At 56.7% G+C, this 27,769-nt stretch overlaps 1 protein-coding gene across 17 annotated transcripts in view; it reads right to left on the reverse strand.

Annotated features, from left to right (window-relative positions):
* TCF3 (transcription factor 3) overlaps positions 1-27,769 on the reverse strand; it is a 73,714-nt gene extending 45,945 nt beyond the window's left edge. For 4 of the 17 annotated variants that reach the window (XM_083810794.1, XM_083810791.1, XM_083810792.1 and 1 more), the window contains exons 1-3: positions 27,498-27,767; positions 24,969-25,070; positions 18,187-18,259 (exon numbers count right to left, since the gene is read on the reverse strand). In XM_083810794.1, coding sequence (XP_083666920.1) covers positions 18,187-18,259; positions 24,969-25,043 — 148 coding nt within the window. In that variant the 5' untranslated portion in view covers positions 25,044-25,070; positions 27,498-27,767. Of the gene's footprint in view, positions 1-2,700; positions 2,800-18,186; positions 18,260-24,968; positions 25,071-27,497 lie in introns of those variants that run through there. The other 13 variants (XM_083810783.1, XM_083810782.1, XM_083810781.1 and 10 more) reach the window with 8 other exon arrangements.

The raw sequence follows: 27,769 nt of genomic DNA on the forward strand, positions 1-27,769 counted from the left end.
CGGCCAGGGGACACGGAAAAGTTGCTCCAGCACCTCGTGCCCTGGTTCCCTCCATCCATGACACCCACGTCCAAGCAGCGTGTTATCCCAGACCCTCGAGGACAGACCAAGGCACTGCGATGGCGGCTTGTTTTAAACCTACATCTGTCACCTGGCCACGCGCATGGGGACCAGCTCAAGGGATGCGACAGGAGGGTGGCACCGCTCCCACCAGCTGCGTCGCACTTCAACCAGCCGTGGGGGTACGGATGAGCCCACCGTGGCACACGCGTGTGTCTGGGCTCCTCCTGCACCCGGCGGGTGGAGGACGTGCCCGTGCCACGAGGACGCAGGGCCCCGTTGCGGTCCCACGCTGCCGCTGCTCCCACCGAGCTCTCCTCTCGCTGGGCGGACGGTGCCGGGCCGGGGCGAGGTGCCAGCAGGTGGCACTCCTCGTGTGGCACGGCTCCTCGCGCTCCTGGGACCGACCAACGCTCCCCCCTCCTGCACGTGCATTTCACACCATTTCCTGGGTGCAACGCAAGCATCGCTTAGCGATGGCCCCTAGGAGCCGGTGTGGTCTCTCACGCTAACAGCAATACCCTGAAAATACCCCCCCTGCAGCTCCTCGGAAGCCCCGTGAGGACCTCACGGTTTATTCTGACAGGTTTTATTCCGCAGGGTTTGTTCTGACACCGCCACGGAGCGACATCTCATCCAGCTGCGCCCTTCTCTCGCCCTGCCCCGGACAGGCACCAACCCATTGCTCGGGTCGCACGCTGTCTCCCCCAGCCCCAAAAGCACCAGCCTGGCTTCGCACGACCCCCCGAGCCCTTTGGTGCTGCCCACAAACATCCCACCGTTAGAGGAACCATGGGCTGGAGACAAAAAGGGACCCATTAGATTATCTTGTCTCCCTCTCCTCTACATCATGTTCTGTGTTCTGGTGCTTTTGTCTAGACGAGCGGTAACGCTTCTTATCAGGAACGCCGATACAACTGCCTAGCAAAATTCACCATTAGACATTTCTCTGGTGGTTTTCCTAAAGCTGCCTTTTAACTGCAAGAAGCTCAAGGGAATTATTTCCTCCATGAACAGCAAGAGCTGCCCTGGTGCAGAAGTTCTGGGGTCCAAGGGGGGTGACACCGGGGGCTCCCGGTGTGCTGGGACACCACTGGCTGCGCAGGAGCCACTGCCCCACTGCTGCACTTGCAAATGCAACTTTGGAAATAATATATACATATACAAATAGGGAAAAAACAAGCCACTCCTAACCTCAGCAAGGAAAACCCTGCAAATGTGAGTGACCACTGAAGGATCACGTGCTGTCTCCGGCACGCTGAACCAAGCCGCCTTCGGTTCCTCACTGCGCCAGGCTCGAGAGATGGCTTGGGGCATGCGAGGCACTCGCCGCTTTGGAAAGGAAAGGACGCTTTGCCCCACATTTGCCTTGAGCAAGTTCTGGGGCTCACTGGACTTTCCAGGAGTTGCTGAACGCGTAAAACAGCAGGAAACCCCGTGAAAACCAGTTCCCCATTCGGAGCACGACGTGCCCCAGAAGCCCCCATGACAGGGCCAGGCCAGCAGGGAGGGGAAGAGGAAGATGAAGACCTCACCGGCTCAGCTGTTTGCGAAACCACAGCTCCACACCTCCCGAGAGCCCGGTCCGCTTCGCCAGGCTGCCGGCTGGAGGGGACAGCCGGCTGCGGGAGCTGCCCCAGCAGGGCCGGGACCCCTCGGCCCCAAGCCGAAATGAGGGAGCAGCCCCCTGTGAGCCTCCCCGCTGCCCACGGGGCATTGCGGCGCAGCACGTGCCCCGGGGTTTGCTGCTCTGTCGGGAGCAAGGAGCACGTCTGCCTCTCCGGGGACCGGCCTCAGGCAAGCCAAGCCTAGTTCTGCTCCTTCTGCTTGCTCCAGCAGCATCCCCAAAACCTCGGGTGCTCCCCAGCATCCTGACTGCCCTGAAGCATGCAGCGTGCGGTTTCGCTCAAACACAAACCTATGCGTATTTAAAACTCAGAGGTCGGGGTCTCCAAACCAGAGCAAGAGCCCGGGCACAGCCCAGCTCGCTTCTGAGCAGGCACTCTTCAGATAAGCTGGTCTCTCTCCTGTTAAGCCCAGATACGCACAAACCACTCGAACTAAAGCAAAACCATCTCCAGGCAGCTGGGCACTGGTTGGATCTGTTCCTAAAACCAGCTGAAATGAAACCATCCCACAAGCCCCTTGCAGAGGAAGGAAAGCCCGCGACCAGGCTGCGTCACAGCCCCGAACCACGCCAGCCCCCTGCTCCCGGTGTGGGGCTGAGAAACCCCCAGCTCACAACGGCCGTTGTGCTCGAGCCAGCCCCAGCTACGCGCCCTCCTCCTCTCCGTGCCTCCGGCGGCACCTCGCTGCAACACGTTTTGGGGGTCTCACGTTATGGGGGAAGGCAGGGAAGCAGCAGGAAAAGATGAGCGATTCTCATGTGCCACGCATCCTGCTCCCAGAACGGGATCCTGTGTCCTCAAGCAGCGTTAACGCCCTCTGCTCCTGCCCCAACGCGGCACGGCACCCAAAGGAGACCCCTGCGGATCTCCGGCCCGACGCTCGAGCCCACCTGCCTCCAAATCCCTCGAGAGCAGAATTGCAACTGCTGAAAATCACTCCTTCCCACCCCGCCCTCCAAACCCCTGCCAAAAAAGCCCCAGCGCCTGCCAGACGTCTGTTGGGAAGACTCACCCCGAAAGAGCCGGCGCGGGGCTGCCATGTCCGCGGAGCCGCCGCAGGCAGAGCCCAGCACCCCGTGCCGGGCGCCCCAGCCCCGCGCTCCTCCCACCGGCCCCGGTCCCTGCCCACTCTTGCCTGCCTTTGTTCGGGGGACTGCGGAGGAGTTCACTCTAAGGACAGGCAAAGGCAGTTAAAAGAAAGTTAGCGGGGTTTACGGAGTGGATTGAGTTTACCAGGGGATTTTACAGTGCGCTGCCCGGGGAGCGCGGAGCAGCTCAGCGGCATCTCCTCCGGAGCAGGCTCCCAGGGAGCCTGGGCACAGCCTGAGAGCACCCAGGGCAATGGGAAGGGCAGGGAAAAACTCACCTAAGTGCCCTGTGCTCTTACCCACAGACGTCACCTCCTTAACACAGGCCCTTCTAAAGGCCAGGGTTGGGTTTAGCTGCACCCCTGCTTGCAGGGCTCCGTCCAAGCCCGCAGAGCAGCTCTGGAGCAGTTGTTTGCCCTCGAACAAAAGCCATCTCCACCCAATCCTGCGTGGCTCTGTTGTGGTGATACAGGGTATTTGTCTGGCACAGCCTTGGTCGCTGTTTATTGTCTTGCTTTCCTTTATCTGCAGATCTCAAAGTGTTTTATAAATGTTAAACCTCAAAGCCTCTCCAGGGAACAAAACTGTTTCTAGCTATTGTACATATGGAGAGACTTGCCCAAAAATTAGGGCAGAGCTGGAAATGCAGCAGCGGAGACCAGAGCTGACACAGCCTCTCTTGGCACAATACAAAGCAACACAGATTATCCCTTAAATACCTGTGTGGACAGACACATCTCCAGCTATTAACCCACATGTTGTCGAGCCACCGCTTGGAACGAGCCCTTGGCCTGAAAGCCTCGCGCGCTGGAACACAAAAATCTTTACAACTGGCAATCCAAACCACAACGTCTCACTGAGCTTTCAGTTTTCTTGTTTGGGTCAAAAAGCACCAGTCGTACAGTTTCAACTTTTTAGAAAATTATTTAAAGAAAACAGAACAAAAAACCACAATGCTTTTAAAAATACGAAGCGTGCTGGGGGAGAAGCGCTGTTCTCTATTTTTGAGCTGACCCAGAAGGGCTGGCAGAGGCAGCACGTTGCGCGAGATGCTCGTGCCGGGCTTCTCCTGCCATGTGGCACACGTCCTGCTGTCACAGGGCCCAACTGCAGCCGTTTCACAGCGGGGAGTGTCAGGCCCAGCTCCCCGTCTTCTCACTCCCTTTCTTTTCCGCGCGGTTCAGTTGAAAGGAACCCGAGGAGCAGCAGGAAGCACAAAGTCTGTGCCATCCAGGCTCGGCTCTCCCAGTGCTCCAGGGAAACGCTGCGGTGGCAGGATGGGAATCGCACCAGTGCTATACTCAAGGGATCACTGCCCGGAGCAGGCAGCTATGGGATAAAACCGAAACAGCCGGGCACGTGGGACAGGCGGGAGCCAGTGCAGGAGTGCCCAGGTTTGGGGAACAAGGGTTCAGAAACCTCAGCCTCCTGAGGACGAGCAGAAGCGCGAGGCAGCCTCGCAGCAGCCTCCTCCTGGATTCTCCTCCAGCTCCGGTGCAACCCCAAACCGCCCTGCCTGGGCTGTAAAGGCTTTGGGATGAGCTCCTACAAACAGAAAGTTCAGTGCCTGGCCCAGAGGACCTCTGATTTCAGCTGCTACAAGAAATGTAGCTCTGGAGAGGACCCCAGAAGTTTGCTGTGAACGCATGGCTCTGAGAGAGGTTCTCCAAGGTGCCTCAATTCCCAGCCCTTCGTAGAGCATCATCCCAGCCCCGAGCCCAGGACTCTACGCAACGCTCCTGGGTCTGACCCATACCTAGTGCTCTGCACAAAAAGAAACCTGGAAAAGCTGAAGGGGCTATGAAGAGCACACAAAAACCCTACAGGACAGAATTCAAGACCCATTTCCCAATCCAAGCTGCTCACATCCGAGCACCATGCCCATGTGGACAAGCTTTGTGCTTCTAGGCAGCTCCTGCTTCTGGCAGCCAAAGCCAGAGCAACACCTCTGTGCCATCCGCCCCCGAATTCGGAGACAGGTCCACGGCCAGCCCCTTCCACTGCTCCCCTGGGGCCCTGCCCAGGAAGGCCCCGAGGGCTGCGAGGCAGCTCCTGCCGGCGGGGAGAGGACAAGCACGGTGCTCGCAGGCACCTCGGCTAGAAACAGCGGCTTAAAAATAAACGAGGGCTCAGTTTTGAGTTCTGAGCTAACAGAAACCGAGAGGACTTCTGCAGGATCTCTGCTGACCACAAGGCAGCCAGGACTTCTTCTCCAGCTGTTTCGCCCCCAGACTACTTCTGCAGGTCGGGGCTGCAGCCGCTCCAGCCTCGGGGCTGCTCCGTGCATCACGGCCCAGGAGGCGACGAAGGAAAGCCGCCGGGCACAGCACTGCCAGGGCTCCTCAGGGCATCTTGCCCAGCCAGGAGTAGAATTGGACTAGAACAAATCCCCTTCCACCCTGGCTTCGAGGAAGAAGACCCAAAGAGCCCCTGGCTGCTTGGGTGAGGATCCGCTGCCGTTGGGCCCCTGCGGTTTCATGCACCCACGGAGGGGACCCTGGGTGCTGCTCCCCAGGGAAGCTCGACCTGCAGCTCCTTCCGAAAGGGTCGGACGGGCAGAGTTCACCGAACCACCCACCCTGCCCTTGCTACCTATTTCACACACCTTCACCTGCAAATCACCATGGAAGGGCTTAATTAAGGCTGCGATGACTGCTGAGCCTTGCAATATAGGCAGTGAATAAACTGCAGGCAGAGCAACAAAAAGGAGGAGGAAAGGAAGTAGGAGAGCTCCCAGATTTGGGGCAAAAACCAACATGCACACCCCCAATTTTTCCCTTCTCTCTGCATAAACACCCAACGGCCAAGGACCGGGTTACTCAGAGCCAGAAGAAACAGCGGTGCGACGCGGCACAAGGGGCAGCCCCGGCGTCTGCCACAAATTGCGGTGCGCAAATCGTGCCACTGCCACCGGGCAGGTGAGAGGACAGGAGCGTACGGCCCACTTCCCCCACGTCCCTGGGGCTGACTGCAGGGAAATGGCTTTTGCCCCACGCAGCGGGCTCAGGGAAGATCCCTGCACTGCCCCAGCCAACACCTGGGGCAGGTGGGACTGGGACAAAGCAGCTGAGCTGAGGCGTTCCCCTGCCAACCCCGCACTGGTGGCCTGGACCGGAGCAGCTCCGCACCCGAGTGGCACGGTGTCCCGAGGACAACCACAGCACAAGGTCACAGCCTGCCTTTTATCCTGCCCGCAGACAGCAGCTCGTGCTCCTGTTAACAGCGCAGCCAGAGCCTCGCATCTGGGGACTCCTGCCTCGGTCGCAGCACCGGGGATGCTGGCTCCAGACCCAGCGAGCTCCCCAGATGTGCTGCAGACCTGCTGGAGCACATTCCTCCGCTTTTCCTAGGAAAACCCTGCTTTTAGGGTTAAAGCAACACCGGTAGTGGGATTGTCAGCGGCACAAATGCACAATCAGGAGGGGAAGATGTGGGGGGAAAGCATCCAACTGGCGAATATAATACTTGGAAGGAAAAGCAGATTTTTAAAAAAAATAAAAAATGAGGGGGTGGTAAAAAAAAAATCTCAGGAAGTCATCTAGTCATTCCTGCTCTTTGCTGAAACAATAGACTCGGGATGCTGGCTGAGTTATAAATAATCCTGCTGGCTACACAACACAAATACAAGACGGGAGCGGGGTAACTATCGCTCCATGGAAAGTGACTCACCACCTTCGTGCCGCAGAACCCAAAGAAGGGCAAACACCGCGGCCCCGGGGCTGGCTCTGCCGCTGGGACCCCGGCGCTTCGGGAGCCCAAACCCACGTGGCCCCGAGCCGCGGGCGCCCTTCGTCGCGGCGAGGCTCTCAGCGAGCTGAAGCGCAGCGCGCGGGCTGGTGCCGAGGGCAAGAAAGGGCTCAAATTGGGGAAAATAATGGGAAGCCACCAACTCCGCAACATCCTTCTCTTTTTTAGAAAGGAAGTTGCCGCTGCGAGACGACTTCGCTGGGCCGCTGGTGCCCGCTTCCCAAACCTCTCCTCCGCCAGCCGGGAGCGAACGCGCAGGCGAGCGGAGCCAACGCGCGCCGGCTCCTGCGGCACGGGGAGAGGCTCGAGCCTGGACAAACCCTGGGGAGGGGGAGGCACGCGAGGGTCCCTGCCCTGAACACACCCCTAGGGGACACGCACAGCCCCTGCCACCTCTTGCTTCTACTAGGGAAGACCCAACTTTTTGGGGAGCCAGGGAGAACCCTGCAGCTGCCCCGGGGCCATGGGTAACCCTGGGAGGGAGCACGCGGCGCCCGCAGCCTTGTACCAGGACCAGGGCGCTGCAGGCACGGCCCGCGGTAGCAGGGAGCTCTGGTGCCAAGAGTAACTGAGAAAGAGAAAGATCTTCCCAACGAAGAGACTTGGATAATTTGGAAGTGACACAGATTCTCACTTAAAAAAAAAAAAAAAAAAAAGCAACTGTTCAAAAAGAGCTTCCTGACTTGTTATTCCATTACCCAAATCTGGAAATGTAATCATATTAGTTCAGCTGCATTAACACAACTAAAAAAAAAGAAAAAACACAACAAAAACCGTCTTAAAGATTGAACTGATCTGAGGGGCCAAGGGAAAGGAGAACAAAAGTCAGAGACCTGTGGCACCCACTCCTGCAGCCGGCCCATCACTCCTGCAGGCCTCCGAAGGCAGATCCGCTGAGGATGTGAAATAATCAGGATATGAAATGATTTTTAAGGGTTTTTTTTGCCAGGTAGGCGAGGTAAAGGTCACCGAGAGCCGTGTGAGCACACGCAGCTCAGCGGAGCTCGGTTCACACATACCTCGGAGGAGCAGAAAAATCAGCCCTTGGCCCAGCACGAAGCGCGCGAGCTCGGAGGGACTGCGGACCTGCTGCCGGGGGCCTGGGCGCCCTCAGCTCTTCCCACAGCAGCGAGCTGGCAGCATGTGCTGCCCAAAGCTGCCGGAGAGATGGCGGCCACAGGGAAACGGTGGCCCAGGCTGGGAAAATGAAAATTCACCCAGCTTGGGAAAACGAAGTGAGGGAACACTCAGCGGCTCCGTGCACCACGCTCCTGCTGCAGAGACCAAGACACCTCGGAGCCCACGCAGCCGAGCCCTTTACTTATGCTTATTTTTAAATAAAAGGTGCCTGTCGGTGCCGATGTCTTCTTTGGGTCAAGCAAGGAGATTGCAAAACCTACGAGGCTGAAGCAGCCGTGCCAGAAGCACTGGCAGCTTCGCCGCAGGCTCCTCTCCAGACCTGCCACCGAGAGGTCACTGCTCGGGACAACACCCATCCCTCTCCTTCGCTCGGCTGCAGCCTCTGCTCTCAGAAGATGCAGGAGCGAGAGCCCGGCCAGACACGTTTGCTTAAGGTTTTAGAGGAAAGGTGCGAACAGTTTGAACCACAGCACATGGAGGAATAAAGGCATCTCGCTTTCAATTTTTTTTTTTCTTTTTAAAAAAGAAAAAAACCCAAAGACATTTGATAGGGAGGCACATCCATCTTCCCACAGCCTCTCAGGCCATTCATCATTTGGATAAAATCCAGTTTCACATTGAAATTCAGCTGGACTTTCAAATGCAAATACGAGGAGAAGAGCAACATATGGTAGAGGTTAGTACGTATTTTTCCTAATTAAATGGCATACTGCTGTTTTGTATAACAATGTTAACGGGGCATTAACAAGCCTTTGGAGGAGAGACCACCTCACTTTCAAAAAAAATGCCTTAGAAAGCAGAAGGGGCCCAGGACCTCCCCGCTCTCCGAGGAGCGGTCACACGTTCACCACGGCAAGGACAGTTTTTGTCACGTGCCACGAGCCAACTGTCCCCCTGTGCCACCTGGGGAAGGAAAGGAGGTGATGGGCACCCCCAGCGTCCTCCGAGCCTTGTCCTGTCCTGGCGGGTCCTGCTGGAGCGTGGCTGGGTCCTGCTCCGGGCCAGGGACATGACGGGTCGTCCCCTGCGGCCCTGCTGGATGCCACCAGGTCCGGGTGGCACGCAGCGCCGTGACAGAGCCCAGGACAGCTCCTGGAGGGGGAAAACTGCACCAAAGCCCCATTCCCAAGGGATGGAGGACGGGCAGAAGATGCTCTTCGAGGAGAGGAACGGCTCCGTGCCCAGCGGTGCCAGCCAAGCCTGGGGCCACCAGAGCCAAGAGCCACCACCGAAGGAGAGGCCACCGCTGGCTGGCAATGGTCTGTGCCCGCAGAGAGGACACAGGGCACGGCACGTGCCTTCCAAGAGGCTTCCTCCTGCTTAGGACTGGTCAGGGTTTTGTACAACAGCCCTTTGCCCTGCTTGGTATAAAATCCCACCCCCAAACACGCCCGGGGTTGGTGGAGGCTGCCCTTCCTGCCATCCCCAGCCTCTCTGGAACGGGGCCATTCATTTATTTTTGGGCCCTGTCTAACCAGGAAGGCTCCCCTGCTAGAAAAAGCTTGTGCCACATTAACTTCACCTCCCTCTTGCTCCTGACGCAATCTCTGGCTAAATTTAGAGAGAGCTGGTGCCTTCGGACACTTCGAGGCGGGGGTGTGTTGCTCTGGGTTAACAGGCAGATGGACAGCAGGTTTTTAGGGTTTTTTTTGCCCCACTCGCCTTGGAGCTGAGCTACCTGGAGAGATAATATAAAAATTCAAGGGAAAAAAGGCAGATGTCTGGGCATTCACCTCCTTTAGGGGTGAGGCAAGGTGATGTGATTCCTGTAAAGGCATCCTCCCTCCAGAAACACTAGTCACGGCAGAAGGAGAGGCATCAACAAAACCATTAGGAAAATCCTCAAAAGCTGATTCACGAAACCTTTGTCCTTTTCCCCTTCTGATGTTTTTGCACATGTGCTTCATTCCTGTGAGGTCACCCAGGTCAGACAAACCCAGAACCTGTACAAAAAACCTCCCCATCTACCCCAAACCCAGGCTGCGCTGGGTTTAAAGCCGCAGAGAGCCCAAGGGCGCCGCGGGGCTGTGCGGGAGGCTGCAGGGGCCCAGTCGCACACCCCCGGGGGGTCCCCAGGGCACGTTCCCCCACAAAGGGCACCGCGGGAAGCCCGGCGGTGCCGCAGCTGCCAGCTGCACGTTTCGGTGCCACGAGAGCGCCGTGCCCCAGCTCGCCTCCGGTGATCTCCAGCCCTCAGCGCCCGCCGCGCTCCCGGTCCCCCGTACAATTACGCATTCAGCACCACAATGTATTTCACACCGTATTTCATGCCTCATTTGGCAACAAAATTAATTAAACTTTAAGTCAACACTGAAGGAGTGCAGTACCTTTCTTCCCTCCGTGGCATATATAACTCAATTTGTTTAAGCTAATGCGCTAATCAAGACTTGCAAAATACTTGGGAACCTTCTGGCAGGAGGGACGCCGAAACCCGCAGCGAGATGCTCTCCATGCTGGCTCTGCTTGGAGGTCTGGCAGGGCACAACCATCATTCAACAAGCCCCATATCCCTAAAATTTAACCTTTCTCCCCAAAAACACTGCTCACAAACATACGCCTGCGTTCTGGCCTTCTGCTCGTACAACGCGATGCCGGAGGGTTGGTGCCATCCTCACGCCCCAAACCCGTCTGCTCCGGGCATCTGCACGCACCCAGCGGGGTCGGTGGCCTGGGGTTGCACCAGGGAAGCTGCAGCCCTCGGATGCTGCCCACGTCCCTCCTCCTCGCTGCCTGGGGACACGTGGGACAGCCAGCGGTCCTCCTCGGAGGCAGCTGGGAGCCTGCAGGCTGCCACCCCCTCGCCGTGCTCCGGGGATGTCTCAGCTATTTGGAGGCGCTGCGAGAGGGCAGGCTAATCCCAACCCACGCGGCTGGGAATCCGAGAGGCAGATGTGGGCAAACTTTTTGGCATAACTGAGACAGCTGCAGCGGCCGGCACCAGCCCACCGCCCCGCTGCACGCCCCGGGACGGGGTGGCAGGCAGGCAGGGCGCGGGCGGGCAGGCGAACCCCTCCGCTCCGGCACCCGGAGCCGGCAGAACGGGCTGAGCCGAGCGGCGAGGAGCGAGCGCCAAGGCAGAAGAGGAACAGCCGCCAGCAGCCTGCGACCCGCGGCTTACCTGCGTCGCGATGCCTGCAGCGCGGGGCAGAGGCACCGAGCCCGCCCCAAGAGTGCAGCACGCTTTTCAGGCACGGCACGGCTCCTAGGGCAGCTTTCCAGCCCGCGGTTAGAGGATCATCCCGCTTCAACCCCATCTATCAGGGGTCACCGCGCATCCCAGGAGGGCTTCGCCGGCCTGGGGAGGTCAGCCCTTGGTCCTGTCCCATGCACACAGCCCAAAGCACGCAGGAAACACGCGCACAACCTCATTGCCTTGGCCACGGAGGCAAACACTGCCTACTTCCAGCTGAAGTGGTAAGATCTTCATCACCTTCCCACTTGTGAAGATGTCGTAAACAGCATCATCAGAGTCTGCTCTTGTATTAGAACAAAGATGTCACCTTTAACAGTGATTTTGGATGCTAGTGAGCAGAGAAGATGCGTTTACAGCATCCTTCAGCCGAGTTACCGCAGTGCCTGACTAGGTACGAGGCCCTCCAGAGAAACAAAATGGCACCACGCACTACATCTGTCCCCTTAAGACACCCACTTGCTATCTCAAACTGAAAAAAAAGGTTAACTCCGATCCGAGTGTAAGCGCACGTAACATTAACAATGGGGATGCAATAGGCAGCGGCTGGTCACACGCGGGACACGTGCTGCAGCAGGCACCCTACCGAGCATGCAGAATTTGAAATTAGCAGCAGCGAGGTCCAGCAGAAACGCCTGCCAGACCTGCTGGGCCCCTTCCAAAGCCATCTCTCCCCTTTGGAAAGGGCACAACAAGCGTGGAAGGCTTCGAGCTGGGATGCTGAGCCAAAAGCGAGCTTTCTGCCTACTCCCACCGGCAGAACGCAATAGGAGCAGAGGATGGAGAAGCACCCAGGGGATGTAACAGCCAGGCACGGCCAGGTTAGGCACGTGCTTTTTCCCTCCTCAAACGCAAAAGTCCAAATCTCAGCCCTGCAACATCGCACGACTCTCAGGCAGTGCTGTGTGAGCAGGGTTTGAGGTGGGCTGGGACAGAGCTGCTGCGTCCCAGCACCGAACCCCAAGCGCGCTGCCCTCCACGAGATCATTTTTCATGAGGTCCTGGCCCTCGCCATCAAGACACCAGCAGCCTAAGCAGTGGAACAGCGCCGGGCACCACCTCCTTTTAATAAAAGGAAAGCAGGTGCTTGAGCTCGAAGGCAGAAGGCTCCCTCCTACCCCAGCTTCACGCCAGGTAAGGCACGTGATGCTTTACATAAGATGTACTCCTCTCGCCACAACCCCTCGAGCAGGCACAGTTACACCAGGGCTGCCTTGCCTCATCTCGGGAAGGAAAAAGCTCTGCCGGCAGGAGATGGCTGCACCGCTCTAACTCTGCTGGCAAAGTTAAAGCTGTGTGCTTAAACAAGGTCTGTGTCAAATTTGCAGTTTCTAAACAAAAGCTGTCGCTTATCTCAGTACAGCTTTGGCTCTCTAGCACCTCCGACATTCCCCGTGCTCTTTCCTTGTTCAAAGTCTCGAATCCAGCCAGGAGGACCCTTCCTTAGGGTGGGAGATCGGCAGAAATACCCCTCCCCTGAAAACACGCACCGTGCCAGCCCCTGCAGTTGCAGGCACACAAAGATAAGGGAGATTTCTCTGCCGTACCCGCAGCCACCGGCGGGACTCCTGAGCACTGAGCTGCCCCTAGAGCATCGCTGCTGCCCCAGCACAACGCTCGCCCTCGGTGCTCTCCCCAGGTTCGCTCCTCACGCACCCCTAGAAACCTGCTCCAGCGGGATGCCCTCGCTCCCAGCCTTGCCCGCCGCACAGAAAATTCAAGGCGAAAAAAACCATATTTGAAGAAAAGCAACAAAAACCAGCTGCACGTCATCCTCGCCGCGATGGTGCAGGAGAAGCAGCTGCCATGGCAGGGCAGCCCCAGGAGCAGGGACGCGCGCTCCAGGACACGGGGACACAACTGGAGATGGAACTGGGGCGTTACGTGGGGTTGAGGGAGACAGGCGTGAAGATAAGCCCCTGCCTTTTGTTCCCCCACGCTTGCTATTATTTCCTGCTCACCCAGCTACAGAAACGCCCGCTTTCGGGCCCTCCAAACCTTTCTCTCTGTTTTTGTTTCTCAAATCCTATTTTCCATATCCTTAACGTGACCCACCCCACGGACAAAACACGGAGGAGAAAGCAGGGAGGAGACCGGGAGCTTCCCCAAGGCAGCGAAAGAGAACAGAGCCGAGAGCCCTTCAAAGCACCTGGCTGCAGCACGTGGGAGCTGAACCCCGCTGAAAGCCCTGAAAACCCTCCAGGCTGTGGCACGGAGAGCCCGGGGCTGGTCCCAGGGAGGTTCCCCCAGCACCCTCCTCCCCAAGAACGCAGCCCTGGGGCGCGCAGAGAAGCCGGCCGCCTTCTTCCACGCTTTGCAAGCTTGACTTGTCCACAGCAAAAGTTTTTTTTTTTTTCTTCCTTCAAAAACGGCCAAGAAGTCATTTTAACTTCGAAAGACAAAGCCGTGGCAGCAGGCAGGCAAGCGAGCTCGCTGCTCTGACTTTTTGTTGTGGTGGCTCTCCGTTTAGTGACAGTTTCGCAAGCCTGCTGCACGGGCACGCACACGACCGCAACATAAACAAGCAGCCTGCAGTACACGCTTTAATGGAAAGTGCCAGTTTTAAATATCAAGTCCCATATTGCGTACCTCATGTCTGCCTTCCATCACATATCAAAATAGCAAGCAAAGCCCATCACTCCCACTCCAGCATAAGCAAAACATGTGGGAACTCGAGGCGGTTAGTAGGAAAACGTGATACATCCTTACTAATAAAAGCTCCTCTTTTCCTCACTATGGCAAATAGCTGCAAACGCCATTCTGCAGCCTGAAACTCAATCGCTGACAGCACTGCGCCCGAAACGTGGTGCTCAGCTCCCCACAACCCCCCAAATTCGCCGCTTTCACCACCGGCGCCCAGCCCCCCAGAGCCTCCCTTCCACGCCGGGATCCTCCTGACACGCGGCTGCGTGCACACGCAGAATAATTAAATCTTCAAACAGCTAACCCACAGCCCCAATTAACGAGACAACCTCAGCTTTCATAGAATTTATTACTCTCAGTGCTGTTGCCACAGGTATCCAAGTTTGAACGCTGTTTAAAGCAGGCTTTCAAAGGGGATACAGACTCACCTACCTCCGGGGAGAACGCATTTGCTTTGTTCACTAGACTATAACTTAAAATTTGTTACATGCACCAGCTTGTAACTCTTTGAAAAACTCCCTGGTTAGCCAGCTTCAAATGTATTTTATGAACTTGCCCCGATCAAAGCAATTCCCTCAACAATGAGCCTCATCTCACAATCTCACTTGCAAAAAAGCACTGAACAAATTTTGGGGGTGGAAATCACAGCGCGGAGCAGGGGGGAACTCTCCCCTCCAAACCCACCCAGGGGAGCTCAAGCACGGGAGCTCCCTTCAGCACAAAGCGAGAAGGAAAAGACATTTAACGGTGAATTCGGTTACTCAAAAGGAAAACAATTAAGGCTATTTTTTTGTAGCAAAGATTTCATTTATTGTGAGCAGGAATCGTGTCGGCAGAAGGCAGCCTGGGCTCCTGTTCCGACAGGACACAACCCTGACATCGCACACTTTGCTGATGCTTTGGGGAGAGGGCTACAGGCGCTGTGTATTTGTTGTGGATGCAAAGCACTGCTGGTGAGCAGCTCCAGGAGATGTATTCTGCTCCAGGAGATGTATTACCTCGTGCAACCATTTGCCTCAGTTTCCCTTCCCTGCTCGGCAGAGCCCCGACGTGTTTGCTGCGGCAGCGGCACAGCTGGCACGCGCTGACCCCAAAAACTCGGCAGCCACGAGGTGACAGCCCCGGCGCGGCCCCGCGGCGATGCCACGGCCCGGGAAGAGACAATGAAACTTCTTCGCCTCCCGCCACTCCTACTGTCGCAGCGTCAATTAAAAATGGTCATTTCCATGTGAAATCCCGTACGCGCGGTTTCCTGCTAGAGGCGCAGTTTAATTAAGCACGCTGGGAGGGCGCTCGTTTCTGATCAGATTAGTCATCTACAAACTATGACATGGGGGCGGGAGGGGGGACAGAGGACATGGCTTGAAATGTTTTGCTACTGCAAATAACAAACAAACAGTTTGGCACGGGGATGACGAAACCACAGCCCTCCAGGAGCAGGACAATAGGCATGTGCTGAGCGCCCCGGCAGCAAACAGCGGGGCTCACGCTGGAAGCGCTGGTCGCAGCTCCAAGCCCCAGGAAGACCAACTTCCCCGCGGTGACCTATATGTGCTATAAATGCTGCAGACACGGTCTGCATGACGTAAGCTCCGTCCTAGTGGCAATTGTTGGGTTTCGCCTTGCCAAAAAAACGCAAAGCGGAGGTGCTGAATTGTCCGTGCGGCGGGATAGCTAAACCAGTTCCTCCCTGGTGCATTTAAGGACAGAAATGAGGGAAACAGTGGCAGAGCTTAAAATAAAACCAGGAGACAAATATAAAAGCAAAGAGATCTCAGAGCTGGAGGGCTTGCATTAACACTTTGAATTTTCCTGGCTTCGGAGAGCGAACCGGGTCCCCCCTCGCGAGGAGGCCACCCACGCACACGCCAGCATCCCAGCCAGGGGCGGCCAAGGCAGTCATTAATGGGGATTTGAAGAGGATTTCGATTTGGGGCAGTTTTATCACCGCAGTTTTCTAGTAGCACTGTTTTGAATTACCGCACTACCTTATTTACCAGCCGGACTTTGGAAGGGAGAACCTTATCCTGGCAAATGGGGCATTTTGGCTGGGAGTCAGCAGGGTCCCTGCCCGGCTCCTTCCACTTCCAGCTTCCCCTGGGCAGCAGAGAGCCTAGAGCTGAAGGCTCCTCTGGAGGGGAAAAAAAAAAATAAGAGCTCCGCCTTGCCCCAGGATCTCCCTGAGGAGGAGGCAGATGAAGAGTGGGAGGCCACGAATTCATATTTCCAAGGGTGGGCAGAAGCACAAAACATAAATGCTTCTGGCGCAGAAGGCATCAGTTTATTATCTCGGGGTTATTGCAATAACGAGGTATTGATGTTGTAGTGCGCACTGCTGAGCCAAGACTTGAGCGAATTGGCGCTTGGTTCCTCCTTCCAAGGAGAGGGATGGCAGCGGAGAGGAAGCAGCACTATTTTCACCAGGGGCATGGGACCCCAACTGAACACAAGCGTTTGAAAACCACGAGGCACGCTGAAGATGAAACCCAGGCCTTGCTGTGCGGCAAGCAGATTTAAGGAGCTAATCTCCAGGTCCAGATTACCGATGGCTGCAAGGCGCTCTGCGCCCTCAGCAAGTCCAGGTCCCCGAATCCAAGGGCCATCTGCTCTTCACCTCCGACCAAGCAGCGCTGGTGACAAGTCGCCGTCGAGTTCTGAGCTGGCTGCCTGGCTATGCCTTTGAGGATGAGCTAGCCTCTGATGGTACCTTGCTGTCAATTAGTAAATTAAGCTTAACCACCATCCACAAACTATGAAAACCACTATCCAGGACCCTCCGTAGACAGCCTGGATCCTTCCAGCAGATGCACTGCACCCCTGTACACTGCACACCTTATTGGCATCTCATTGCAGTTATTCACCCAGCAAAAATCCATCTTCAAACACCCAGAACCGGACGCCACAAATGTGAAGAGGAATTGAAATGTGTCCCTCTCGCTCTCCAAAGGTGAGGCTGAGGAGCTAACGCTGCTGGTGGAGCAACAGGTTTCCCCTAAACCAAGCCTCAAGCTGCATTTCAAACACAGGCTGCCCGCCTGCAGGACAAAAGAGCTGCCCCAGAGCCCCAAAACCAGGACAGCAGCGATTGTGCAACTGCTGTTGTATAATATCAGTCCTCTGTTTTTATGAACTACTCACAGCCAGGCTCAAAAAGCAGAAGCCCAGAGGAAGGGTGGTGTCAACGTTACCTTTCACTCACCCGAAAGAAGAGAGAGGGGAAGAAAAAAAAAAAAAGAGAAAAAAGATTTTGCATCGTTTTGGCTGCTGCCCAGCCAGGCAGAGGGGGTCCGGTCACCGTGCTGGCTGCACCAGCACAGCCTTGCTTGCAGCCTCTCCTCGCTGGCCGGCTCTGCAAGCCAGGCAGCCAAGCCAGCCTCCGAGCAGGAAACGAATTAATGGGAGCTTGCTCCAGTGCTATTCTCTCACTAGTGTGTAGCATGTCTTTGGTGGATTATTTTAACAGCAGAAGTCGCAGGCACATTCATACACGGGAACATTCGCTGGGGAGATCAGCTTCCATCTGGGTTAACCCGAGAGTTTCTGCCCTTGAATTTCCTCCCTTTTCTCCAGCACCCACTCAACAGCTTACCTCCCTGTAAAAATGTTTGCTCAAAAACATCTTGACAAGCAGCTAAACAGTTCCACATTCCCCTGGCCCCAAGGAGCAGGAGCAGAGCAGAGCAGAGCACTCTTCTTGCACGTTGCTTTCACAGGAGCTCCCAAGAGCTGCCCCTTCTCCACCACCACCCAGAAATCCCACCCTGCTCCCTGTGGCTGGGCACAGGCATTGCCCTTTCCCCAGACAGCTCGACTCGAGCCGGCGCAGGAAGGTCAAGTTTTAACCATCCCCAAAGCGGCAGCATGTTTCGGCAAGAAGGGCAAATTAAGCGAACTTCCTGCACGCCAGGGGCTGCAGCGAGCCCTGCGCGGAGCACAGCTTCCCCGGGCATCAAAAGCCTGGCACGGCACCGCGCCGTCCGCCCGGCCTGGGAATTCTCCGCTTCAGCCTCAGATGAATCCACACCGTGCTTCCAAAACCAGACATCTAAAAGCTACGTGCCCTTCAGAGCCTGCCGTTGCAGCCAGAGCAGCAGCCCGCTCCTCCCGCAGACGCCCTGCTCCCAAACCCCTTTGATGCAGGCACCCTTGTACCCTCGCCAGCGGGGATGGGGCCGCACGGCTCTGCTCTGCCCCCCAGCAGCCCCAAACCTCGTGCACGGCTCCAGCCGCCCTCGCTGCCCATCTCCCTGCTGCCAGGAGGGCTTTGCGAAGGCACCTGTGGGAACAGAGAGATCCCACCCGCGGCAGGGAGCTGCTGGGGGGCTGAACGGAGCAGACACCAGCACGTTGCACCGGAATCTCCCTTCGGGCAGCCGAGCCCCAGGAATTCACCACCAAGGAAGCGTCTCCTCGGTGATGTACAGAAAAAGTCTTCCAGGGTACCGTACACGACCTCCAGCTCCGGTAGCAGCTTCCCAACCAGCGACAGACCAGAAAGAGCAGCTCTGCCTGCCCAGAGACACGCGGAGCAACAAGGAGAGCATCCGACAAACCAGCAGCAGACAACCACCAGAAAAACACACAACACACAAAACTACCGAAACCGCCCCGGTTGGGTCTCTGGTAGCAAACACACATTTATTGCAAGAGACTTTATGTTGTTAAATAAAAAAAATTAAGATGACAATACCTGATCCTCCAAACTGAGTGCTTGCTAGGGTCGTGGGTCTGTTTTTTCCATTAGCCACTGGCAGGGGAAACATCTAGAAAAACAAGGAGATGAGAGGGAAGGGAAGAGAAGAGAGATTTCAGTATGTTAGTTTTGCTGTGCTGCTGCAAAGGGGGGGGTCATGTTGGGCAGGCAGGGGGAGGAAGGGGGAAGAGAAGCACTTCACTGATGCAAAAAACTTTCCTCTCCTCGCGTCCCTGCTACATAGATCAGCTGCAGGAGGGACGGGAGAGCAGCGCAGCTGTGCGCTAATATACACACGCATTCCTACGTGCATAAACTTCTCCTGTGTACACAGCGTGTCTGGTTCCTTAGGTGCAGTTGAAAGCCATCCAAGACGCATCGCCGCTGCGGTCAAAACCAACAGTTTCTGCCCCAGCCTAATCACCAAGGCCCAGCCGGGAGGGTGCCCCCGGAGCCGTGCCGAACGCCTGACTCCATTCACAAAAAGCTCCCAGGCCAGCGACAGCACCCGGCAGAGCTCACCTCATCCCTCGACCCCCAGCACGGTCCAGGTCTCCCCCCGTGCCCAAGGAGGACGCGGGCTGCCCTCCGGCCACCCGGCAGCCCCATGCCAGCTCCCAGCCCTGCTCCCTGGGGGCTCCAGCAGCACCACGAGTGAACGCAGCCCGTGGGCTGGCAGGAGCCGTGCCAAGTTTGAAGGTATTTAACTCACGATGAGCAACGTTCACATATTTTGCAGAGTCAGTAACGCTGGCTACTCGTTTGCTACACTGCTGTGGCCGCACTACCACAGCTCGCCTTCTGCCAGGGAGCTTCCTCAAAAACACTGCGTCCCTCGTCAGTGAACCTGGGTAAATATTTTTAATGTAAGTTGGGAGGGCTTCAGAAGCTGTTATTTAAAAATTTATATGCACCTGCGTGCAGCAGAAAACTAATTCTTCTCCACACAAATGGAGCTCCAGCCAATAAAACAACTGGTGGGAAAACGCTTAGTGAATTAACATTTTAATATCCTTTTACTACTCAAGATACTTTTACCACCAAGTCATTTGAATTTTTATTATTTTTAGCTTTGCAATGTCTGAGTAACTCAAAAGTTTAATGCTTTGAAGATTAAACAATGTCATGGCACAAGAGCCTACAGAAACGCGGCGTTTCGTGCCCTGACATAGCTGATGTCTGGCTGTGGTCAGAAACATTCCTTTGTGCAGAACCGTCTGCCCAGCTTTGTTTTTACAAATGCTGGGGAGGAAAAAAAAAAACAGTTAAATGTGGTAGAGATGCAAAGAGAGCAGTTAAGAAACCAACTGCCATTCAAAAAAGAACTCAAATTTGGGATCATATATATTTATGAACGCGCACAATTGAGCGGTACAGAAGCACACGCATTTAAATAAAGGTGTAAGCAGCGTTTAAGTGCGCGTGTGGACAACCGGCGGCAGGCCTGCAGGCACCTGCCTCCCCGTGGCTTCACCCCGCCGCCAGCACCCCGCTCCCTGGGGGCTCAGCCCCTGCCGGGGGCCCCCCCTGCACCCCCGGGGGCTCAGCCCCGCACCCAGGGGGCCGGCGGCCCCACCATCGAACAGGCCTTGTTTCCTCAGGAAGTCAGGCTAGAAAACAAAAACAAACCCTGACGACACCGAAGGCTCGCAGCCTACCTTCCTCTCAGTGCTCTGGTTTGTTTTTGTCAGCGCTGTTTTCTGCAAAGATCCCTGAAATGACTAAAAATGGAATTTGCACGGCTGACCCGGCCCGGCCCCGCTCACGCGCCCTCCCGTTGAGGTAGGGAAGAACACCAAGGGGTCCGAGACCCCTTTTCCAGGCAGCGAGAGGCAGTTCTGCCCACGTGAGCACGAGGCGCCGCGGTCCTGAGCAGCAAAACCAAACCCCGAAAGCTCCCCTGCCTCCTTTCCGCGAGGTTTTCTGCTTCCTACGCGCTGATGCCGAAAACCCCGAGGCTGGAGCCGCAAGCGCCAGCGGAGAAAATGAGCAGCCCTGTTCCATTGTGCACCGAGCGCCTTCTCCTCCCGCACAGAGGTGTCCCCCCCACGCGGCACGGCAATCCCCAGCACGCCTCCGCGGGGATGCCCTCGCCACCGCGCCGCCACCGCCGCGAGGTTTCAGACTGATGCAACCCTTCCTGCGCTCCCTCCCGCAGGGATCCGCGACCAAGCGGGGTGCCCCCGGTCACCCCGCGCCTCGAGGCAGGCTCCGAGCGCCTTTATCGCTCGCCGGCTCCAGGAAGCGTTTCAGTTTTTTTGGTGGTTTTCTTTTTTTTTTTTTTTTGCTGCCAAGTTGTTTTTCCACCGTGGCGCGGGCTGGTGCGCGGCCGCATCGAGGAGCTGGGTGCAAGGCATACGCGAGGCGCTCGCTGGCGTGTGTCACTCACAGCCAAAGTTCACCCACCCACTGCGAATTTCCTTTCTGCTTCGAAACGCAGCTTTAAAAATAAACTTCGAGGGGAGGGGAAGGATGACACCGGACCGGGGCTGGCACACACCAGAGGGACCCAGGCGCGGCCTCCGAGGAGCTGTAATTGGGTCATTACTCGTCCTTTGTTGGATTTGAATAACGTAGATTTAAGTGGTTATGTAAAATCCCCCATCTTAAGTCCCTGTATATAGTTTCTCAAGTCATGTCTCCGGCCTCCCTGACAGCTGACAACGATGCCCGTGTATCCTCGCGGCTCTAACTCCCCCCACCAAAGGATTTATTCCCCCTCCACTTCTCCCGGATTAAAAGATGCAAACCCAGAGCGCGGCGAGCTCCAAACACCCGCGCTCGCTGCCGGGGAATTACAGCTGAGAGACCCCACGCTCTCGGCAGCGAACTTGTAAGCAAGAGAGGGAATTTGCCAGACGCAAGTAACGATACCAAGCAGCATTTCATTTACTGGGCACTTCCACCAGTGCATCAGTATTTTCAAATTAAAGAGCTGTTTTCACTTCCCCCGCTCCTCCACCTTATGAACTCCAGGCTGAACCAACCTCGGGCCTGAACTCAAAACCTGAAATCTATTTTGCAGAGTGGAAAGCATCCAGCTGTTAATTCGGGGAGAAGAGGGAATTCGACTCAATAAACGTTGCCAGCAGGATATTTCATACGTGTTCATTTAAGGCAGGCCTTCCTGACTACGGCCCCAGAAGTCCACCGCGGCGTAAAGCAAACTTCACGACCGCTTCGCTCGAAACAAAAGCGAGAGTTTTATCATGGAAATGCAGGCGCTGTGCCTTGGCCAGAGCAGGGCACTCGGCGCCGCTTCAGCAGCATCCAGCACTTCGGGAGCCGCAGAAGCAGAGGCAGAAGGAGCTGTTCAAGCCCTGCTGGCTGTGAACAGTTCGGTTTTCACCCTTATTTCAGCGGCTGGATGGCGAGGGCCAGCAGGCAGCGAGCGCCGTCACTCGCCAAGGAAGCAGCCCTAGGCGACTGCTCAAGCCTCTGCCCACCCTGCAACTTCTCACCGAGTTAGAAACCCGCCCTGACAACCGGCATCCCCGCAGCATATGGTTAATACTCTGCTAATAATCATGGCTGTTAACAGTATTTCACTTCTGCCAGAGACCCAGGCTGGCACGCAGCCGCCTGCCTCTCTCCGGCTTGGCAGGCGCGCACCGCGGCACGGATGAGCCCCCAGCCCCGTCCGTGGGCAAGGCAGAGCCCCGTGCCTGGGCACCCACCCCCACAGCCCGGCCGGGGACCCGGGACATGCCCGCGCCTCCCCAGGACACGCAAACACCAGCAGCAGGGCAGAGATGTGGTCCGGGGTGGCTGCACCGAGCATCTCGCGATGCACGTGTGGGCAACACCCCGGGCGCAGCTCGCACCGCACGTGCCCGCAAAGCCCAGCCTGGCACAAAGTCACGCACCAAAACGAAGGGCTGCTAAAAAAGGCGGAAGCCGGCAACGCGAAGCAATAGGCAGGGTGCTTTCTCGAAAGCTCTCCTCCAGATTTGCAAGCCTGTTCTGGACTATTGCCAGGGAGCGGTGGTGAAAGAAAGCTTACAAATTACCTGCACTTTGGGGCAATTATAAAAGGCAATTTGTTCCGAGGTAGAGGTAAGCGCTCTGCCGCGCACACCCCAGAGCAGCAATCCGAATACAGAGCTGCGCGTTTGGCTCCAGCTCGCTCAGAAGCACGCTGCTTTGGTTTTCACCCTCATTGTCAAATTACACTGGCAGAAAGCTTCGGGTGAGTGCATCGCAGCTCAGCAGCTACCCGACGTATCTGTTTATTAAAGAAGGCACAAGTCTTTCTTTTCAGGACTCTTAAGACCCATTTACAGCCTCTCGCACAACCCTTTTACTGACTCCGCAAACCCTCGCCTGGCCATGCAAACTCACCAGGGCCAGATATTAAAATCCGCCCGAAAGACAGCACAAAGCTGGACCACGGGCTACAGGGGCTGAACATTCCCTAGGAAAACGGAACCGAAATGCTGATCTGAAGCAAACGCCTCCAGCCTCTCTGAATCTCTCCAGCCTTCCCTCCTTCCACTCTAGAGAGGATTATTGGGCTCCACTCCTGCTTATTCCAAAAAAAAAAACAAAAACAAAACATATAAATACACTTGAGAGTGAGCTTTGTGGCCAAAAATCCTGCATCCCAATGACACAAATACAGAAACGAACAGCGCAGTCTCCCTGACACCCCCACGTTTTGCACAAGCCTGCGACGCCAGGGTGCCCAGCTCCCAGCGAGGAAGCTTTCCCATTTCCACTTCCCATCCTCCAGGATGGATGCTAACATCCCTTTATGCAAACTCAGGAGAAGGGTGTGCATGTGCGGAGAGACGAGGGCTTGTGAAACGGATCTGGCTCAAATCCAGCCTGCATCGGAGCCCATCGGCCAACTTATCCCGGAGGGAATGTCTTCGAATCACTTGCTGGCAAATGACATTTGCAGGCCCTGATCCTGCAAGCAGCCGCCCCCGGTGCCGCTGCTGAATGCATAAGCCTCAGACGAGCGCAGAACAAATTCTGGTCATTCCCCAGGTTTACATCAGCGTAGGAGAGCTGGAATTGAACCCAAATCCAACCCTTGGCTGCAGATTAATCTCCAAGGACAGAAATATTCATATACAGAGGGAACAGGTCAGGACCCCTCCAGGGAATACAGCTCTCAGCATGCAGTTGAGTGCGGATGGGTTGTCAATTTTGAAAATAAGGGCTTGGGTTTTTTAAAGCTCTGAATGTGAGTGGGATTTGATTTTTTTTTTTCCTCAGAGACCAAGTAAAGCAGGAGCTGGCGCAGCCCCGACCTGGGAGCAGGCTATGGACTGCTGACCGAGGCTCAGCCCAAAACCTGGCACTGCCTGGTGTACGGGCCGGCGAGCCCCGGGACGCCTGCTGAACAGCAGGACCCCGAGGACGAGAGCAGAATAACCGCACACCGCTCCCCAGCGAACCTGGATGTCGTCCTATTTTTAAAGGTATGCTTTAAGCCAGTCCCACGAGCAACGGTAAAACATCCTGCTGTTAATTTAACAGAGCCAGCCTCCCGACAGAAGCCGACAGAACGAGGCGAACTGGACTTGTCCTTCTGCAGGAGACTTACATGGGACAGAGGCACCACCACCAAAGCTCCCCAGCACGGAGCCCAGCAGGGACCGGTAAAGCCCCAGCTGTACAAAAAGGTTTATTTCCCACTGCTAAACCTCAGTGCTTGGCTGCAGAAAAGCTGCCAGGCTTCAGCACTTTCCACGGGCATAACAGCCACAAGGACAGCAGGCGCCCCCGGTTTTGCCACCTTTTTCCCCCCTTTACTCTTCTCCCCTCCTCCCTAAGGGGCAAGAAAATCAACTCGGGGGCCACCCCACAGCCACAGCAGCGGCGCCCATGGTTATTCCTCCTCGAGGAGCTGTTTTCTCTATCTTCGCAGTATGTTTGCTTATCTTAAAAGCAAGACGCACGCTCCAAGCCCCGTGAGGGTGCAGCACACGGCAGAGGAACCAAACAAAGTTATTTTCTTTTGAACACGAGCTCTCCCCTCCGCAAGTCGCTTGCCAGCCCCGGCGTGGCAGAGGCTCGACGCGCTCGGTGTGGCACATCGCTGACTGCAGACGGCAGCACAGGCGGCTGTGCTGGGGACTAACCCGCGCTCTGCTGCGGCTACCAGGGACTTCTCTTCCCTCTGAGCTGCGCACATCCTTCGGGGGGAATTCTCAGGTTCTGTTTCTTTGAACACGAACAGCCCCTAAAGGCAGCTAAAAGGTTTCCAGTAGAGCAGAGCGTGGGGAGCGCGAGTGCCTAACTCCTGCAAAAATAATGTGCTGGAGAGCTTGGACAAATTTCAAACCGAGATAGAATAACCTGTGGGAGCAAAAGTTTAATAGTCTGGATCTGGGGAGAGGAAAAAAGCCTGATTAATCAGCTACTGAAGTTACATCTTTGCGTTAGCTTTGTATCCATGGCTTCAAAAACAGTTACCTGGCTCTTTCACCACCAGCACTTAAACAGGCTACACACAAGTATGTTATGTTTCCCCAGAATTTCCCATCCAGAAAAAACAAAAAAAAACAGCAAAACCCACCAACCCCCCCACCCCTCTGTACTCCCTGCGAGGAAACAATATACATCGAGGGGAAGGGGGGGGGGGAGGAGGGGCAGCAGCTTCGCTTTAACTTGAAAATAAACAAGTTGCAGCACATGTGCATGCACACAAACACGGCACATCTGAAACCCATCACGGCCAATTTCCAGGCTCCCATTTCCTCCCCCCCCCCGCCCCGTGCAGCTCCGAAGCCCCGGGGCCCTCCGCCGCCCCCCGGCCGCTCGCTCACCATACTGAAGTCCAGCAGGTCACTGAGCTCTTTGTCTGTCCCAACTGCAGCCATTCTCTGCTGCTGCTGATTCATACTCCCACAGCCTCAACAGTGGCAGTCCTAGAGAAAGCAAGGGGGGGGGGGGGAGGGGAAGGAGATATTTTAATGACTAGAGCAAACCACCCACCCCACTGATGAATATTTAAAAAAAAAAGACACAGCGAGAGGAGAGAGAAAGGAGAAAAAGAAAAACGCAGGCGAGCGCTCTGCCCGCCCGGGCTGGGAGCACAGGCAGAGCCCTCACATCGCACCCAGGGGCAGGAACAAGCGCGCTATTGACCAGACACACTTGGATGTTGGTTTTTTGCTGCCAATTCCACTAGTTCGGGCCAATTCTGTTCCTGGCGTGCGGCGAATGAAGGGGAAAAAAAAAAAAAGTCAACTCATTTATCAAAGGGTTCAGGCAAGTTATCACTCGGGCGCTTGTCTGGCTCGGCTCGCCCCCTCGCCTTCCCCCACGCTCGCTCCCCGCAGGAGGCTCGCTCTTGTCCTTGCCTCGTTTTGTTTAAAAAACGAGACAAGAAAAAAAAAGAAAAAAAAAGAGTCTGATCTTATGCCTCTTTCCTTGAGGTTGCTGAGCACCTGCAGCTGCTTTCTTGGGGCTGAGCGTGGGGATGCCCAGCAAGAGGAGCGGTGTAACCGCCCCCCTCCTCTCCCAAAAGGGCCTGAACAAAATAATAATAAAAAAAAAAACTTATTTTTGGAGGGTACTGCAAAAATAAAGCTCTTCAGGCAACCTGGCAAGATAGGTAAATGTTATCCTTCCTAATTTTACGGATTTTTTTTTTTAAAGGGAGATTGATCTTTTTGGCCAACTCACTATGATAGAAAAACATTTCTTTGGGAGGGAGGAAGAGAGGCCTGGGAGGAGATAAAAGATTCCTTTTTTTTTCCCTCTTTTTTTTTTTTTTAGGAACTCATTCATGGTTATAAAGGGCAGCTGGCCAATAAATTTAACTCATTAATCATAAGGTTAAAAAAAAAAAGAAGACAACTGCATGCGATCCAAACTGTTTGTAAGCTGCGCCGGCTCAGCCACCACATTTCAATAAAGTTTAAAAACACAAAATATACCGAAATCCGCCCAGCATGTAAAAACCTTCCACCGCTATAAAAAAAAATAAAAAAAACAGCCCGGGGATTTTTATTTTTTGTTTAAAAAAAAAAAAGAAAAGAGTTTAAGTGTCACCAGTGCATCTGGACATTATTTTTAAAGCGCCTTCACCCACCCACAGCCCCGCTCCCGGCTGTGACCGGGGGGGTGCGGGCAGGGAGCCCCCTTCTGGGGGTCCCTTGGGTGCTGGGGGGGGGAGCAGCACCTCGGGACCCCCCCATTTCCACCACACGAAGCCCCCCCGAGGCAACCCGCGCCCCTCGTTCCACTCCGGGACAACTTTAACAACTCGCAGGGTTCAGCCAGGGCCTTTTTTTTTTTTTTTTTTAATAAATTAATATTCTTTTCGCCTCTTTTTTTTAAAAAAAGAGCTCTGTTTTTAACTTAAAAGTTGAAAGGGCCGCCGGGCCCTGCCCTCCCCCGGGCTCCATCCGCCCGGCGGCGGCACAAAGGCCGGGGACAGGCTGACCCCGCGGGACGGGGGGCCCGGGGGGGGGGGTCCCGGGGGAGCCCCGAGGTCGCTTCCCCGCTCCCCCCGGGCCCCCCCCCGGCCGGGACAAAGGCTGCCAAGGCCCGGCCCGGCTCCGTGCCCCCCTCCCGGCCGGGCCGGGCCCCCGCAGCCGCCGCTCGGCGAGGCCGGGCCCCGGAGGGAGGCCGGGGGGGTGAAGCCGCCTCTGCCCCCCCCCCCCCCCCCCCCCCAACCCCCTCGCATCGCCCCGGGACGGCCCCAACGCCACCCTGGGGGGCTGCCCGGCCCCTTCGTGCCCCTTCCCCCCCCCCAAACCGTGCAGCCCCCCCGGGGGGGGGGTGGAGGCCGAGGTGCCCCCCCCCCATTTTAACACCCCCCCCCCCGGCCTCCCGCTAACGGGGGGGACTCATTGCGGGCCGCCCCCTCCGCGTGCCCCCCCCCCCCGAAACTTTCACAACGATGGGGGGGGGAACAGCGAACCCCCCAACCCCCGGGGGGGCCCGGCCTCAACTTCGCAGCCGCCGCGGCCGGGAGCGGGGCAAGGGAACGGGGCCACCCCCCCCACAGAAAGCCGGGACCCCCCCCCCACAGCGGGGAAGGGCCGCGGGAAAGGGGGGGGGGGGGGTCCCGGTGCTTGCAGCCCCCCCGCTCCCCCCCCCACACACCCCCGGCAAAGTTCGCGGAGCGCCGGGGACAAAAGAGCCGGGCCGGGGGGAGCCGGGCACGGACCCCCCCGAGCGCCCCCCCCCGCCGTTCCCGGCCCCCCCGGGGGTCCCGCCCCGCCCCCGGCTGCTCGGGGGCTGCCCCGCGACCTCCCGCGTGGGGGACGGGCGGGACCCCCCCCCTTATCAACCCCCGCCCCCCCCGTTATTATTATTATTATTTTTTATTTTTTTTTTTTTACCTGTTCCGGGGCACAACCGCGCCCCCGGTGCGTGCGCGGAGGGGCGGCGGGCGGGGAGGGGGGTGGGGGGGAAGAAGGGAAGCGCATGAAGCTCCCGCGGGCGCGGAGGCGGCGGCGGCCCCGGCCCCGGCCCGGCCTGGAAGCGGCCGCGGCGCCCTGTGCCGGCGGGCGGCCCCGGCCCCTATTGTTCTGGCGCCGCCGGCGGGCACGGCGCAGCGAAGCGGCAGCGCCTGGCTCCGGCCCGGGCGGCGCGTGCGCCCCGCGCCCCCGCC

This window comes from Anser anser, assembly GCF_964211835.1.
Source record: "Anser anser genome assembly, chromosome: 25".
Lineage (NCBI taxonomy): Eukaryota > Metazoa > Chordata > Aves > Anseriformes > Anatidae > Anser > Anser anser.